Source organism: Lepidochelys olivacea (genome assembly GCF_965140295.1).
Source record: "Lepidochelys olivacea isolate rLepOli2 genome assembly, chromosome: 5".
In the NCBI taxonomy this organism is placed as follows: domain Eukaryota; kingdom Metazoa; phylum Chordata; order Testudines; family Cheloniidae; genus Lepidochelys; species Lepidochelys olivacea.
In genome coordinates, this window is record NC_140415.1 from 91,496,618 (window position 1) to 91,513,872 (window position 17,255).

Genomic DNA, 17,255 nt, shown 5'->3' on the forward strand with positions numbered 1-17,255 from the left:
CTGAAACCACTGACTGCTGTAATGCAGAATAGGTGCCAGAAGCAACTTTTAATGTCCAACAGCCTTGACCACAGTCCAAACACTGAGCTAGAGGTAAAGGGCTTGGTCTCCCCTTATCAATTGTCTGAGTCATTCAGTCTGTTCCAAACAGCTGTTTCATTCAGTGTTTAATTTTATTGAGAACAGGCTGTAACTTCTAGAAAGAATGAATGCTTAAAGTTCAGTGAAAAATTGTATGGCTTAAATGCTCCATTATTGGCTTGAAAATTGCTTTAGACTTTTTTCACACGGCACTCTTGTTCAAAAGTGTAAAATGAGTCTGCAGCATACCGACAAGCCTAAAAGAAATACAATAGAGAAAATATGTTCAGTGACCTTGAAAGCCTTGGGGAAAAAAGATAAGTTCACCTGTTGATGTTTTAATCTCATGACCTAGGATTGAAAGGCTATGTGGCTAGCGTGCCGTCTTTTCAAAATGCTGAGAGAGAAGAGCATAAAGACACTAAAATTGAAGAATGTTGCCAGACAAATGGTGGGTAGGCCTGTGTGGTGAATGGTGAAGGAAGGGAAATTTTAGGATTTAATTTAAATAAATAAAATTCAATAGCCACCAAATATGTAAACATAAGGCACATGGCTATCCTCTCCCTGATCTCTCCTGGCTTGTGTTTTTGTAAATCTATCCCACACACTCTTTTTCTTGTCTTTTTGTCTCATTACTGTACACTCTGTGAGACCAGAACTTGTGATATTTTGGGAACTACTTCAATCTTAACTACTAAACTATAATAGTAATCAGTCTAGTTAATGTCTGATCAGTTTAATTGCTGATACAGCAACTTTTCCCCTCATGTGAAAACTACTTTGAAAATACAGATAAACTACAAAATGTTACTTCAGCCAATTGCTTTGGTATTTTTTGGTTACCATTTCTTGTTACAATGCTTCTTTACGTATTAGGTACACCAGTGGTCCCCAACCTTTCTGTGGGAATAGCATATTCCCATTTCCAGAAGACTGTGGCAGGCGCCAGACACCCCACCGCCGAAATACTGCTGAGAAACGGCAACGCTTCTCAGCGGCATTTTGGCAGGCGGTTCTCCGGCGGCCGTGCTTGGCGGCGGCATTTTGGCAGTGCGGTGTCCTGCAGGCGCACACAACTGCCCTGCGGGTGCCATTGCACCCGCGGGCACCGCGTTGAGGACCCCTGAGGTACACTGTGTATAGTCGGTATTGAAAGCAAATACAGCAATTTTTCATTTTTCAGGTCTGTGTTAGCCTGGTTTTAATACAGCATTTGCTGTTGTCATGGGAAATGGTGAAGGAATTGACAGATAAAATGGAATGTTACAAGGGAATACCTTTCTGGCGGATATGCTTTAGCCAACGAGTTATTGGGCTCAATACAGGGGTAACTGGGTGAGATGTAATGGCCTGTGATATACAGGAGGTCAGAACATACCTAATGGACCCTTCTGGCCTTTTCTGTGATTCTGTGATACTAGAAAACTCTCTAGCAGGAATTACTGTTCTCTTTAGGGTAAGTCATTCTCTGCCCACCAATTCAGTGATGTAGCTATTCATTCCATTGCTTTCTGTGTCTCTAATGTGGACAACAGTTCCTACACAGACATGCTTCTCTCCTAGCAAATTTCTGGCAGTCACTGTAGCAACTGTCATCCAGCTGGGAGACGCTTCCATCTTTGCTGATGATAGTGCTGCTTTTTGGTCAGGCATGTGAAGACATGATTTACTTGCTTTCAACAACACTGATTGTAGTAAGCAAGTCTGTCTGCTGAGCGGCTTGAGGTCTGCTGTATTGGGGCACAGCTTGTGTACAGAGTTGCTAAGCCCTGAATTCTCCTCTTCTAGAGGTAGTGTGCAATGCTTTATGTGCTGAATGAAATATCAAATCTAATCCTCTTCCTGGGTCTAAATTGACCCGGGTACAGGCTTGGCAGCCAGGCGCACCAGAGCTTCTCATGGTGACTACTGACACTAACTTGTTCTCTGGCCTTTGGCCAAGTTGTTTACCTTGTGTGTGTCTATTTCTCCACTTGCAAAAAAAATGGGGAGATTGCCTGCCTACAACCCAACAATGTTGTGAGGATTAGTTAATGTTGGTACAGCTCTTGAAAAATATAAAACTCTAAGTATTAGTGCAGCAACATTAAGAAACAACCTTCTGGCTGTTGTAAACATTTTCTTGTAAATTATTAAACCGGATTTGCTGCAAACATTAAAGTGCTTTTACTAACCAGCTTTTCCTGATCTCTTTCTATATGATCCTCCCTTCATCATATTTTCACATTCAGGAGAATACTGCAGCTTTACCAAAAGGGTCTTTTATATGTGATGCATAAAGGATATGAAAAAAGAAAAGGAGTACTTGTGGCACCTTAGAGACTAACCAATTTATTTGAGCATAAGCTTTTCGTGAGCTACAGCTCACGAAAAGCTTATGCTCAAATAAATTGGTTAGTCTCTAAGGTGCCACAAGTACTCCTTTTCTTTTTGCGAATACAGACTAACACGGCTACTACTCTGAAAAGGATATGAAGTAATGCATTTTTTATCTGTGACTTAAGTGACCTTCCAATAACATGTACCTGTGCTTTCCCGTTTGAGATGATTACTGCTCACCCTTCCCACCATTCTGAGTAATATGAAATTTAGCAGTCATTCTGTAATACTTTCAGAATCAAGCATATTCTCATTTCCATCTTCAAAAATTAGGAAAATAACATAGGAACATAGTGATTTCCATACTGAATTGGAGTGCTGGACCATCTAATCCAGTAGCCAGTCTTCAACAATGGCCGGTACCAGATGTTTCCAGTATAAAAAATCCTGCAGTTGGAAGTTATGGAATAACCTCACCATAGGCAGAGCACCATTCATTAAATGTTGGTTTATGTGGTGAAGCAATCAGGATTTATAATCCTTTGAAAACTCTTGATTTTTTCTCCCTCTTTTTAAATCCTTATGAATGTAAGTTTGGATATTCTTGTCATCCATATTAATGGTCTTCTTTTATGAAACCTGTTAAGCTCTTAGCCTCAGTGATATTTTTAGCAATGAGTTTCATGGGCTGTGTGGTATTGTGTAGAAGAAAAATTTCCTTTTATCTGTTTGAAACTTGCTCCCTCTGCATGAAGATGTGACTATAACTTACTGGTTTCTGTAAACCAGTGGTTCTCAAACTTTTGTACTAGTGACTTTTTTCAAATAGCAGGCCTTTGAGTACGACACCCCCCACCCCCGCTTATAAATTAAAAACACTTTTTAATATATTTAACACCATTATAAATGCTGGATACAAAGCGGGGTTTGGGGTGGAGGCTGACAGCTCGCAACCCACCATATAATAACCTTGCGACCCCCAGTTTGAGAACCCCTGCTGTAAACAATAATATCTCTGTCATTACATTCAAATAACAGTTTGTTTGGGGAACTAGATGGTCCAGGGAACTGATGATAGGACACAAATCTGGTTTAGACTGCTAGTGAACAAAAGTCATTACCATCTGCCACATGTTTGAGATGAACTGGTGAACTCTTTCTCTAGTTCCTAGTAAATGGATGATTAGATTACAATAAGCACAGTCAAAATTAGCATTATTCGGCATCCTTATCAGTAGCATCAGAATAGCCTGCACAGACTGAACGACCATCTTGATCATAGAAGTGCTCCTTCCAGTGAAGGCAGCCCATATACTGTATGGCAGCAGCACTACTTCTGTGAAAAACTTCTTTTGGGAATGGCTGTATCCTGATCTCTGAAGTCTGTGAAATACTGAATGCATCCTGGGATGAATAAATAGGAATCCTTATAAATTACATCTAAGCACAGCGAATAGATACTTCAGAAGATATACAGATTTATAAGTCTAAATAGGCATGATCGTCTGTCATCTTCAAAACTAAACTAGTTTCCTGCACAATTGCTAAATATTAGACATTGAAGCTGAGTTCTCTGTTGGCATTTGTCTGTGACTAATTTCATGTAGTGTTATTTTCCCCCTACACATTGTGACAGGGTCGGGCCAGATGGCTACAGGAGAGTAACAGAAGACAGATATATTAGCCCCAGGTTAAGTAGGTCCCTTTTCCCTGGGTAAGTAACAGGGAAGGTTCCAGAACAATCAGGAGACAATTCTGGAGACAATTAAGACAGGCAGATTAGAACACCTGCAGCCAATCAAGAAGCTGCTAGAATCAATTAAGGCAGGCTAATCAGGGCATCTGGGTTTAAAAAGGAGCTCACTTCAGTTTGTGGTGCGCATGTGAGGAGTTGGGAGTAAGAGGCACTAGGAGCTGAGAATGAGAATGCGGACTGTTGGAGGACTGAGAAGTACAAGCATTATCAGACACCAGGAGGAAGGTCCTATGGTGAGGATAAAGAAGGTGTTGGGAGGAGGCCATGGGGAAGTAGCCTAGGGAGTTGTAGCTGTCGCAGGCTGTTCCAGGAGGCACTCTAGACAGCTGCATTCCACAGGACCCTGGGCTGGAACCCGGAGTAGAGGGCGGGCCCGGGTTCCCTCCAAACCTCCCAACTCCTGGTCAGACACAGGAGTCGTCGAACTGGACTGTGGGTTCAGAAAAACAGCCAAGCTGAGGGCTGCCGTGAAGCTCCAAGGCGAGCAAATCCGCCAATAAGCACAAGACCCACCAAGGTAGAGGAGGAACTTTGTCACAATATCCAATCTCATGTGCATGTGTATTTCTGACCTTCTCCTCCCGCCTGAGATTACTGCCTTTTTAGTGTGTCTGGAGTTAAAGATATGGGAATGGAAGGGCATTACATCTCTCACTTGTCCCAGGGGAGGAAAAGAGGGTGCCATGCATTAGGGAAGTGGACTAAATATAATGGTGTGTAATGTAAAACCTAATAGGCAAGCCATTTCTCCCTTGATTTACTGACTTTGGTAGAGTTTTTATTTGTGTTGTTGGAATAATTATTGCTCTGGCACTTTTCCCCTGCAATCCTGACAGTAGCCTTATTGGTTCTATCTCAAAAGAATTATTGAAAGGATGCAGTTTGGTGAATCTTTCTTTCTTAAAGGTACACTTGATTAATACACTCTAAATCTGATTGTCACTGTGATTGTAAGAGTAACATGAAATGGAGACAATGGTAAACAAGTGTTTAGCAGTGGACTCTTTAAACTAATAATTCCAGTGAGTAACCTGTTTAAAATGTTGTGGTCTTGTTTTATTTTTAGTGATGATCTTTCATTGATTTATGCCTTGGGTAGTACAAAATTTTTTTGTTTTTTTTTCATAATCTAGGAATTGAAATAACATAACTGATCTCAACTGCACCTAATACAGTGTTTGTTTTTTAATTGTATCGTATTCCTTAGAAATACATTTTTGCTTTATTCTCTAGAATTACTTGATTACTTTTTTATTAAATAAGTGGTTTGATCAACATTGTTTTAATACAATTTCACTTTTTTTCCGCAGGCTGTGTTAATGAATAACATAACAACAAATGAGAGATTTATCCAGAATCTAAAAGGTACCTTTTTATTGTAGTTCTATTATTATCAGACTTAAAGCCAGTTCTCTCAAAGACTCAGTCTTACTCCTGTGTCTTTTAGGTGTGTGAGCTCTCCAACTGAAAGCCATGAGAAAGTGTAGGAACCACCATAAACTAGACCTTGACCATGTACAGGTTCTTCATGGGTACAGGGCTCATGCCATACTGCCTTCACTGGGGCTCTGTTTAGGCAAAAAGGTCCATGTGGCTCTTAGTGCAGGACTCCACAGCCTTAGATCTTAATGGCAGAAAATAAGAAATATAAATAGAACAGATTCCCCCTATATTAATAATATATACTTGAACAACTTCTCTGTTCCCACCCACATAGTATAACCCTCTTTCAACTCTAAAATTCTATACTCCTGTATATGGATGCATTGACATCCATGGGAGTAATACACACATCTGAAAGGAAAATTTGGCCTTATTAATTATTATCCACTTTGATACTTTCAGAATCATTGCTAGTGAGTTATGACTTCTAGCATTTGGGCCATTGGAAAATACAGTTGTCAGCCTCTCTGATGTGCTCAGCTTTCTGATGCAAAGCTTTTTGTTGGGAGCAAAGCATTCAGGGTGTCACAGCATGATGGAGGAGGTTCCACCACAGAAAACTACTAACTTACAAACAATCCTGCTTTGTGAACTGTAAACTGCTGTTACAGAGGGTGTGACGTTCCCCTCTGGTGTTATCTGGACTGGTGATCTGCTAGGTCACTCCAATCCCTGACTCTGGGAACCAGCTTTACCCTGCTCTGCTGTGAGAGCCCCCACTCCTGGGCTGTTCACGCACAGCCTCTGGCATGTAAGCTGCTCCTTGAATTGTGCAAGCGAATGACACTAGCCAATATCTCCGGTCCCAGACACAAACCTAGGAACCTCCATCTTGCAGTGTCCAGTTATGCCTGCTGGACGCTGCAAGCTTATATGAGTTCATCACTTTAACAAAGAAATTTACATGTACCAGGCTTGTTAACCCAAGGGGAGTCTCTGACATGCTTCAAACCAAACGCACTGCTTCAGATAGAATAAATAAACAGATTTATTAACTATAAAGATAGATTTTAAGTGATTATAAGTCAAAGCATAACAAGTTGGATTTGGTCAAATGAAATAAAAGCAAAACGCATTCTAAGCTGATCTTAAAGCTTTCAATGCCCTTACAAACTTCGATGCTTCTCACCACAGGCTGGCTGGTTGCCCTTCAGCCAGGCTCTCCCCTTTGATCAGCACTTCAGTTGTTTGGTGGTGATGTCTGTAGATAGAGGTGGAAGAGAAAGAGAATGGCAAATGTCTTTCCCTTTTATCATATTCTTTCTTCCCTCTTGGCTTCTCCCCCGGCTCCCCCCCTTCAGAGTCAGGTGAGCATTACCTCATTACAGTCCCAAACTGACCAAAGGAAGGGGGGTGACTCACTGAGAGTCGAACAGATCCTTTTGTTGCTGCCTAGGCCAGCATCCTTTGTTCCTGTGAGGCTGGGCTGGGTTTCTCCCATACATGCCTTGATGAAGTGTGAACTGCCCCTCTGCTCTTAGAGAGTTTTTGCCTGGGCTTGCTTTAAGCCATGAGGATACATTTTCAGCCTCATAACTATGTACATGAAATTATAACCTATAACATTACTATAAAATAACATCACTATAACAACAATGCTCAGTGCATCATGAACCTTCCGAAGATACCCGACATGACAAATTTTGCATTAGATACCACACGATCATATTATAAGGATGAACATGGGGGTGTAGGGTGTTCCCATGAGGTACAGAATGTCACAGTGAGTTGTAACTTTAATTTAGATAAGTAGTAGGAAAATTACCATTGTGTCTGCACTATAGTGACTAGTCCTTCAGTGACCTCTAGTCTGCTAGGTTGCAGACCAAGAGCAGCCAGAGAATATAGATGAGTTAGAGCCCTCCCTTTGGAGGAGGGGATGCAGAGAATGTAGGTTGTATTAGGTAGAAAACCCTCCTACGTCCTCTGTGTTTTTGCTGCTGAGTAGGTGCCACAATGTGACACTATATTTGGTCTACCAAAATATCATGAATTTGGGAGACTGAGAAAAGTAGCCAATAGAGCTTTCTCACTATCAAATTTGCATCTTTGATTTTGGAGGGAGGGATCTGTTTATCTTACTATAATATTCCATTAAAAATAATAATCCTCTTTTGGCCCAGAACACTTGATAAAGTTACAGAAGGAATACGGAAAGCTACAACTGGATGTGTACCAGTTTCAGAAAAACCAGACTAACCTTCAGAAGAAATTTTCCTATGATATGTAAGTTTGTTCTTTTAAATACATGACTTACAGAATGAAAGGTCATAAGCCAAATTATTCTTTTGAAACCTGCACTTGCATACTGCATTTTTCCCCATAGTTACGGTTTTAAAATATAAATGCTGCTAGTAGATATTTTGAGACTAGATAGCATTTTCAGAAAAGGAAAATAATATACCACCTACGGTCCTGATTGGTTTCTGCTCATTTGTGTGAGTACTTGTGGCTCCCATCACCATAGTATTGAAGCACTTCACAAACATTTCTTACTTGTATTCCTCTCAGTGCTCCTGGCAGACAGCGAAGTACAATTATTCCCACTTTACAGATAAGGAACTGAGGCACAGAGAGACTAAGTGATTTGCCAAGGTCACACAAGAAGTCTGTGGGAGGGCCAGAATTTGAATTTAGATCTTCCAAGTCCCAGCCAGGGCTTTAATCGGATTTTTGTTACGTTTCCTGAAGTCGTTGTCGTCATCTTCTTTTGTATGCCTAAAAACAGCAATGTTAGATGTCCAAGTCTAGGTCAGCAATCCAATTGATTGCTTCAGGTGACACAGAGTGGATAGCTGAGATGCCACTGGGATGTGGATTGTTTGGGACACTGATTGATGAGGTGCTCCATAGTTTGAAGTCAATTTCCACAGTGAGAAATAGGATGGTGTCTCAGTCGCCATTTATGGAAGAGGTAAGAGCATCTGCCATGTGATGTTTGGATGAGATTCAAAGTGGACATGTTTTCCATAGAAGTGAAAAGTCCTTGAGGTGTTTATTTGTCAGTTAGTGTCCTTCCAGCTTGCTTGCTATTGATCTTCAAGGGAAAACCCCAAATCTTCAAGCTCTTGCGCTGCAAGCCAGAAAAGTTTTCTGGAGTTGAGTTGGAATCTCAGTAAATTATATAAGGACTTAATGAATTGGAAGGTCCTTGTTAACTCAAATATGATGGAACATTTGAAGAATTTTTTGTGATGAATTTGAGGTAGGTGGATATCTGCCAGTATGGGAAGCCATGGTTGAGCTGTTGATTTCACTGTGCCCTAAACAGCAATGGAAATAGGTACCCCTGAAGCATTGTAAGTTGTGAATAACGAAATATATGTGCAGGGACACTGGTAAGAACTTCAATAACCCTTAACACTTCCACGTATTCACTAGGAATTACTAGTTATTTCCTGTACTAATTATGAGTTCTGTTTTTTTCCCTTTCTTGCTAACATTGATGTTCCTTTCTCTATATCTTGGGAAGGATGAACCAATGCAACTTTCTTTGCTTTCATTCTTATAATTATTATGGATCTCTGCTCAGTTAGCAGCAAGTTAAGTTGTGCTTCCTATACTGGCAGGACTGGTACTTCCACAGCAATGGAATGAAAAAGTCAGACCCTATAGAAGCAGTAGCTTAGTTTGGTTTCTGATAAATCTTGACAACTGTCACCAAGAAGAAAAATTTTGCTATTATGGGCCTGATCCTGCTGTTTTTATACAAACTGGAAGTCAGTATGAATTTTGCCTGCTTTAGAACTGAAGGATCAGTTCCATTTTGTTTCGTTCTGCTGATTGTACTCAATACATTTGTAAATTGTGGCTTGAAAACTGATATTTAGTATGTGAAGCACCTCCTGCACAAGATTAGGCCCCAGATTCAAGCTACCTTTAAAATAGTTATACATTACTAGGCTTTGTTTAGTTTATTTTGAATTGCATGTTAGGTATGGGTTTTCACACTTCTAGCTCCAGAGAATTTGTGCTGAAGGTTAATTGTCAGATGGTCTCAAATTAAAATAGCTGTGAAACAATTTACCTTGTTTCTTGTATATATGGACAAAGACAGGTGACATTAGTAAACTTTGTAGACTTTGTATAAATTGTAGAGCAACTGACTTCCTGATGACTCACCCACCCTGTTTACTTACTGTGACAGGAGAGTGATAGAAGGCAGATATATTAGCCCCAGGTTAAGTAGGTCCCTTTTCCCTGGGTAAGGTAACAGGGGAGGTTCCAGAACAATCAGGAACTTTCTGGAAACAATGAAGGCAGACAGGCTGATTAGAACACCTGCAGCCAATCAAGAAGCTGCTAGAATCAATTAAAGCAGGCTAATCAGGGCACCTAGGTTTAAAAAGGAGCTCACTTCAGTTTGTGGTGCGTGCGCAGAGCTGGGAGCAAGAGGCGCAAGAAGCTGAGAGTGAGAAGGCATACTACTGGAAGACTGAGAAGCACAAGCATTATCAGACATCAGCAGGGAGATCCTGTGGTGAGAATAAAGAAGGTGTTGGGAGGAGGCCATGGGGAAGTAGCCCAGGGAGTTGTAGCTGTCATGCAGCTGTTACAGGAGCCACTGTAGACAGCTGCAACCCACAGGGCCCTGGGTTGGAACCTGGAGTAGAGGGCAGGTTCCCTCCATCCCCACAACTCCCTACTTGATACTGGAGGAGTTGAACTGGACTGTGGGTTCCACCAGAGGGGAAGGTCTCTGGCCTGTTCCTCGATCCACTAGGTGGAACAGCAGAGACTGCGGGGAATGTTCTTCTTCCTTTCCCCATGCTGGCCAGTGATGAGGCTAACTGAGTGAACGGCAGATTTGAACCACGAAAGTGGCCAAACTGAGGGCTGCTGTGAACCTCTGAGATGAGAAAATCCACCAATAAGCGCAGGACCCACCAAGGCAGAGGAGGAACTTTGTCACACTATGCAACTGCTGACCTTATGAAATTGAAACCTTGTGGGCCTTGTACACATAACCTGGTTTTCTAAATTTGTTGAACCCAACAGATGGCCAAATCTACCCCTTGGCATGTTTAAAAGTGTGGAAGGGGAGGACAGAATCATGTCTTTTGGGTCTCTGCTTCATAATCCTCTGCTAGACACAGGACTGGAGGCAGTGAAGATCAGTTATTTGCCAGCAATTCCCATGGAAGGCTGAGACCTGCAAGAGCAGTTTTATACCAAACCCTAAATGGGATGTCTTTAATGCTAATGGCCCAGATCTTCACGCACAGGAGGTAATCTATGCCCAAAACTCCCCCTTTTATTACAGAGTGGGCCTCAGGCACCATCCACCCATAACTCTCTCCCTCTCCTTCCCCCAAAGGCCCTTCAGAGGGTATGGTCTGCTGTGTAGACTAGGTGTCAGGGATATATCACACAGTAGCCAGGCCCAGGTTGAAGACCTGGTAGAGTGGCACCAGTGAATCCATGCTTCCAGGTTGGTGGGGGTCAGAACACTTGTGGAGGTGCTAGGCCTCTGAGTGGCTTCTGGGGATCAACCATGTTTTAAGAGTGGAGGTGAAGGGGTTAGGAAACATGACCTTTTCAGTTCCAGCTCCCCAACAGGGGTAGCTGTGCGGAATCCCTCTGGAGCTTTCCTCCCATGGGCTACCTGTGCAAGAGATATTCTAGGTTTATGGTTGCCCAGTTATAATCTCATTCAAGAAAGGCAGAAATTGTTTCCATCACTGCATAAGTTGCATTGTACAGAAGTACATAGAATCATAGAATATCAGGGTTGGAAGGGACCCCAGAAGGTCATCTAGTCCAACCCGCTGCTCGAAGCAGGACCAATTCCCAGTTAAATCATCCCAGCCAGGGCTTTGTCAAGCCTGACCTTAAAAACCTCTAAGGAAGGAGATTCTACCACCTCCCTAGGTAACGCATTCCAGTGTTTCACCACCCTCTTAGTGAAAAAGTTTTTCCTAATATCCAATCTAAACCTCCCCCACTGCAACTTGAGACCATTACTCCTCGTTCTGTCATCTGCTACCATTGAAAACAGTCTAGAGCCATCCTCTTTGGAACCCCCTTTCAGGTAGTTGAAAGCAGCTATCAAATCCCCCCTCATTCTTCTCTTCTGCAGGCTAAACAATCCCAGCTCCCTCAGCCTCTCCTCATAACTCATGTGTTCCAGTCCCCTAATCATTTTTGTTGCCCTTCGCTGGACTCTCTCCAATTTATCCACATCCTTCTTGAAGTGTGGGGCCCAAAACTGGACACAGTACTCCAGATGAGGCCTCACCAATGTCGAATAGAGGGGAACGATCACATCCCTCGATCTGCTCGCTATGCCCCTACTTATACATCCCAAAATGCCATTGGCCATCTTGGCAACAAGGGCACACTGCTGACTCATATCCAGCTTCTCGTCCACTGTCACCCCTACGTCCTTTTCCGCAGAACTGCTGCCTAGCCATTCGGTCCCTAGTCTGTAGCTGTGCATTGGGTTCTTCCGTCCTAAGTGCAGGACCCTGCACTTATCCTTATTGAACCTCATCAGATTTCTTTTGGCCCAATCCTCCAATTTGTCTAGGTCCTTCTGTATCCTATCCCTCCCCTCCAGCGTATCTACCACTCCTCCCAGTTTAGTATCATCCGCAAATTTGCTGAGAGTGCAATCCACACCATCCTCCAGATCATTTATGAAGATATTGAACAAAACCGGCCCCAGGACCGACCCTTGGGGCACTCCACTTGATACCGGCTGCCAACTAGACATGGAGCCATTGATCACTACCCGTTGAGCCCGACAATCTAGCCAGCTTTCTACCCACCTTATAGTGCATTCATCCAGCCCATACTTCCTTAACTTGCTGACAAGAATACTGTGGGAGACCGTGTCAAAAGCTTTGCTAAAGTCAAGAAACAATACATCCACTGCTTTCCCTTCATCCACAGAACCATGGTTTCTATTCATTCTATTCATATGTTTCTTATTTTTATAGCTGTAGAAAATACTTTTCACGATTTTTATGGCACATTTCACAGGCAGTATAATGTGTCAGACTTAATGTTGCTGTTAACTTTTTATATTACCTGTTGTGCTTTCTTTTTACTGTCGCCTTAACACTGCATTCCACTTCATATTTCATTAGTCATAGAGATGTATACATAAGTGTGCTCAGTAGTGCGCAACTCACACTTTTAAAATGTGTATGGAGAGAGAACTTGTGACGTAGACATTCTAAAGGCTTAGGAATTATCATTTTCCATCTTCTTTGTGTATCGAGCCTTTGGAAGAAGTAATTACTTTGTTGGCAAACATAAAAAGATTTTCACAATGTTATTTACTCTTGAGGAAATAAATAATATCTTCTAATTATTTAAGAGCAGTAAAAACCAAACATTGCTGTTAGCATAGTGTGGTCGATGGTGTGTGATAATGAAATAACATGAGGCGGTGGTGATTAAAGAACTGGCAGTTTCACTGTGCCTACATGTCTGCCATTGAGAACTGCTAATCCTCCAAGTTCAATTTAAGTTCAGTGAGCAGAGAAAATGAGGAGGGGTAGTATCATAGTATCATTCAGTACCAGAAAATGGGTTAAAATTAGAAATACAGTTCAAAAATTACTCAGAAGCATGACCGGGTATAAATTCTTTTTTTTTTTTTATTTAAACAAAAGATATTCCAATACAGACAGGAGTGCTACCACTCTGAATTGTGCATGTTAAATTAGAAGACATTGAGAAAATCAAATTATTGTAGTAGTCTCTAATTAACAGATTTTGTTCTGAATCTTGTGGGAAACCTACTGTCTTTTAGGAGGGAAACTGTTCGTTAAAGCCTTAGCACAACCCAGTCATTCAGAAGAATTTGTTACATCTAGGAATGAGAGTAGGAGATCTTGTAGCAGTTCTTATGTTCTTAGCAAATTGAAATGCAGAAATGTGGTTTCATGCCCACAAAATGAAAGAGTCTTTGTTGTATGCATTGCTGTATATTGGCAGCAGGTTAAAATGCTCTTTATTCAGTATAGTGTCTCTCATTTCCTCTTCTTGGCATTAGTCATGATCAGTAATTAAGCTCACCTTTCACCTTGATAGGAATGCAAACACTTTCACATAGAGTAAACTCCTGAGGACAAAGAGTGTATTTTCAGTGTGCTTGTGATTCAGTGTGATAGTTCTTTTTGTTGTACTGTCTTCTCAAGATGAGGCAGGGCACTTCTGCTGCACTCAGAATTACAAGGCATTGGGTAACAATTATTTGGACTAAATGCCAGTTGAATGTTTTTTTTATAAGAAAAGTAAGAGCAGGAAAATCTGCAGCAGACCTATTTGTTTCAATTAGTTAATCTGGTCTGCTCTAAAATTGTTGTAATCGCAATAGGAATGTCCTCTGGATTATAAAGGTTTGTTCTTTTTTGTTTGCTTTTGTTTTTTAATCCAACCCTGAAAAGTTAAAACAAACAGACAAACCAGACTGGTAGTTCCTCTTCCATAGAGGACAGCATCAGTGGCAGAGGGAGCAATAGTAATGTTATGAGTAGCGCCCTACCAAATTCACAGCCATGAAAAATGCATCACAGACCATGAAATCTGGTCTCCCCCCATGAAATCTGGTCTTTTGTGTGCCCCGCCAGTAGCAGCTCAGCAGTACGGGTGGCAATACCCCATACCATGCCACCCTTACTTCTGCATTGCTGTCTTCAGAGCCTGGCAGCCAGAGAGCGGCGGCTGCTGACTGAGGGCCTGGCTCTGCAGGCAGCAGCGCAGAAGTAAGGGTGGCGATACCATACCAGGCCATCCCTACTTCTGTGCTTCTGTTGCTGGCGGCAGCTCCGCCTTCAGAGCTGGGCTCCCGGCCAGCAGCCGCCGCTCTCCAACTGCCCAGCGCTGAAGGCAGCGCCGCCGCCAGCAGCAGTGCGGAAGTAAGGAGAGCAGTACTGCAACTTCCCCTACGCTAATCTTGTGACATCCCCACAATTCCTTTTTGGGGTCAGGACCTCTACAATTAGAACACTGTGAAATTTCAGATTTAAATAGCTGAAATCATGAAATTTGCGATTTTTAAAATCCTGTGACCGTTAAATTGACCAAAATGGACTGTGAATTTGGTAGGGCCCTAGTTATGAGCTAGGTGAAACCTTGTTATGGTTTGAGGTTAAAACCGCATTCGAACTGATGTGTGAATGCGCCCATCTTCGTCAGAAACACTTAAGGAGCCACGTGTAAAACAAAGCCTAACAGACTCTGCCGAGTGTGGGGAAGGGTTCCACTGGATATTGTGACCGGAAGTGTGTGTGTGCCAAATATACACAAATTGAGAACCAAAAAGAAAAAAGAGAGGCAGAAGCAGAAAAGAAAATCAAGAAATAGCCTTGTGAGCATTGTGTGACCCTGGAAAAAGCTAGAGAGAGCTCTTGGTTTTGGGTCTGGTGTTGGCCAAAGAGGCTTGATTGAAACTGTAAGCTAAGAAATGGCGTCTTTTGTGCTTGGTTCCTCCTGTGTTTGGAGAAGCAGGACTTTGTACATTCCTTGTAAATAAACAAGATTGCATAAAAAAAATAATCAGACTTCCATCAATTTCTGCTTCCAACTGGAGCATCCCTCTCCTGAAATTTGACTAACCACTCAGATTACCTTTGTCCTTTTTGATCCAACAAACCTTACTCCCAGTGGTGTGCCTCCATGAGTGGGTGCTCACACGCAAATGAGGAGATCAACTAAACTGAGCCACGGTGATTTGCATTATATTAGAAACAGAGGGAGAACTAAGGGGGAGTTGTTTGTCAAAAATAAAAACTTACAGCAAGACAACTGAGTTCTAAATTTTTAAGATGCTACAAAATACTTTTAAAAATAATTCTCTAATCAAGAATGTGACAGTGATTCATGAAGTGGGGACTATGGCTCTGAAGTAAGTCTGTAGTTTCGTTTTTGTTTAATTCAATTCTGTAACTCTCATTTCCTGCTTTTGGAATTAGTCATGATTAGGATCGAATGTGAATTGATTTCTGAGCTTTTTAAGTGAATGCTGATTACAGAAGAACTTAAGATTATTTATGTGGGGGATATTTTCAAAGGTACAAAAGGCAAATTAGGCAAATTTTCTTCTGTGTCTTTGAAAATCTTCCATTATACATTAATTAGGGAGGTTTGCAAAATGGAATCCTTTCCACTGACTTCAATGGACTTTGGATCAGCATTAGTCAGCAGTGAGGTATATGGGCTTACTAGTATTACAGTTAAAAGGAGAGTATGTTCCTCAGTAACTGACTAATTGAGAGATCCTCAGTTTCATAGTACATGTGCAGTCCTGCCTTTTCTTTTAGAATTCACTCAGACCAACAACAGGAGTTACAGGAGGATTCTGGGATTTAACCTGAAAACTCCTCTCCTGGAGTTGGAGTGTGTTTTCATTTTAACAAACTAGGGTTGCAAACAAAAGCCGAGCAAGTTGTGGAGTATTAGGGTAGTCTATTGCTAAGGTAGTCATTAGGGTAATCTTTACTATGTCCTGTATAAACGTTGTCTTTAAAAAAATCTGTTTTTAATTGTACAGGGTAACTGGGTATTTCTGAATGTTCCCACATGCTAATAAAAACAAACAAAACACCCAAACTTGTTTGTTCTCTTGAATTCTTATCTGAATGTTCAGTTGCATATTCTTCTAACTAATCTGTTCTTAAAATGAAGAGTTGAATAATTTGTTCAATCTCTGCAGCGCTAGTAAGTGGAAAAATCATTACGACCCCATGGCTCTCTGGTGGCCAATACGAAATGAAGTGGTGGTCTCAGTCTAGTTCCTAGTGGCCAGTGCAGCTCTCTGTACAGCAAACATGCTACTGTAATTGGCACATTTTATTTAGTATTGGCAGAGAGGTCAATCGTTGAACAGAGCAGGGGGACTGAATTTACGAGCGGTAGATTTTCCAGGTGCGGATGGGGCACTTTGATCACCCCCGCCAATATGGAGAAGCTTGCACTACTGCCATGTGCATGAACAGAGGATTTTAATCTCCAGAATTGCTGATCTGCAACCTTTCACAAAAACCAAAATTATCCTACAGCAACAACTAAAAACTAAGTGGTTACATGAGTTGGCTTTATTAGCCCGTGCAGTATGTAAGCACACATAAAAAGGAGAGTGAAGCCAGCTTTTGTAGGCCACAGTTAGAACCCTGTTACAGATCTCCCAGAAGATTCTCAAAATCTCCCACGTTACCTGAAGACAATTCTAGATCTCCTTATTTCCCCCAGGAGTTAAGAAACTAATATTAATATAACTCATGCCTGTGCTCAGTTTTTCTGCAGTCCATGGTGTTCACTCTTACTCATTTTAGGTGTTTCCTTTAGTTTGATGACTTTCTTACATTTAGAAGTTAGTCAGCTAAATCATGCTTTTGTAAAGCCAAAACTCTCCTGGTGCAGCACAAACAAAATGTTAGCAAAGGTCACACATTCAACAACAGATCTGTCTACCTCTTCCTTTCCTTTCTAGATGCGAAGTAAGTGCCTTTTTGACTCTTGCACTAAAAACAAATGACCTGCTCACTTGGGATATGTCTTCACTGCAGAGTTTACTTGAGATAGCCGTGCCCATCTGTGAGTCTCCACACTGCAAAGCCACACTTGAGTCATACCTGTGTTGCCATGTCTACACAGATGTTGCAGCAATCTGAGTGAGGCACGAGAACTTCTGGAGACATAT

General features: G+C 41.7%; 1 protein-coding gene across 1 annotated transcript in view; it reads left to right on the forward strand.

Annotated features, from left to right (window-relative positions):
* Positions 1-17,255, forward strand: part of GOLM1 (golgi membrane protein 1) — a 60,710-nt gene that overhangs the window by 29,497 nt on the left and 13,958 nt on the right. The window contains exons 4-5 of the mRNA XM_084628248.1: positions 5,470-5,524; positions 7,726-7,828. Of these exons, the coding sequence (XP_084484374.1) occupies positions 5,470-5,524; positions 7,726-7,828 (158 nt within the window). The remainder of the gene's footprint in view (positions 1-5,469; positions 5,525-7,725; positions 7,829-17,255) is intronic.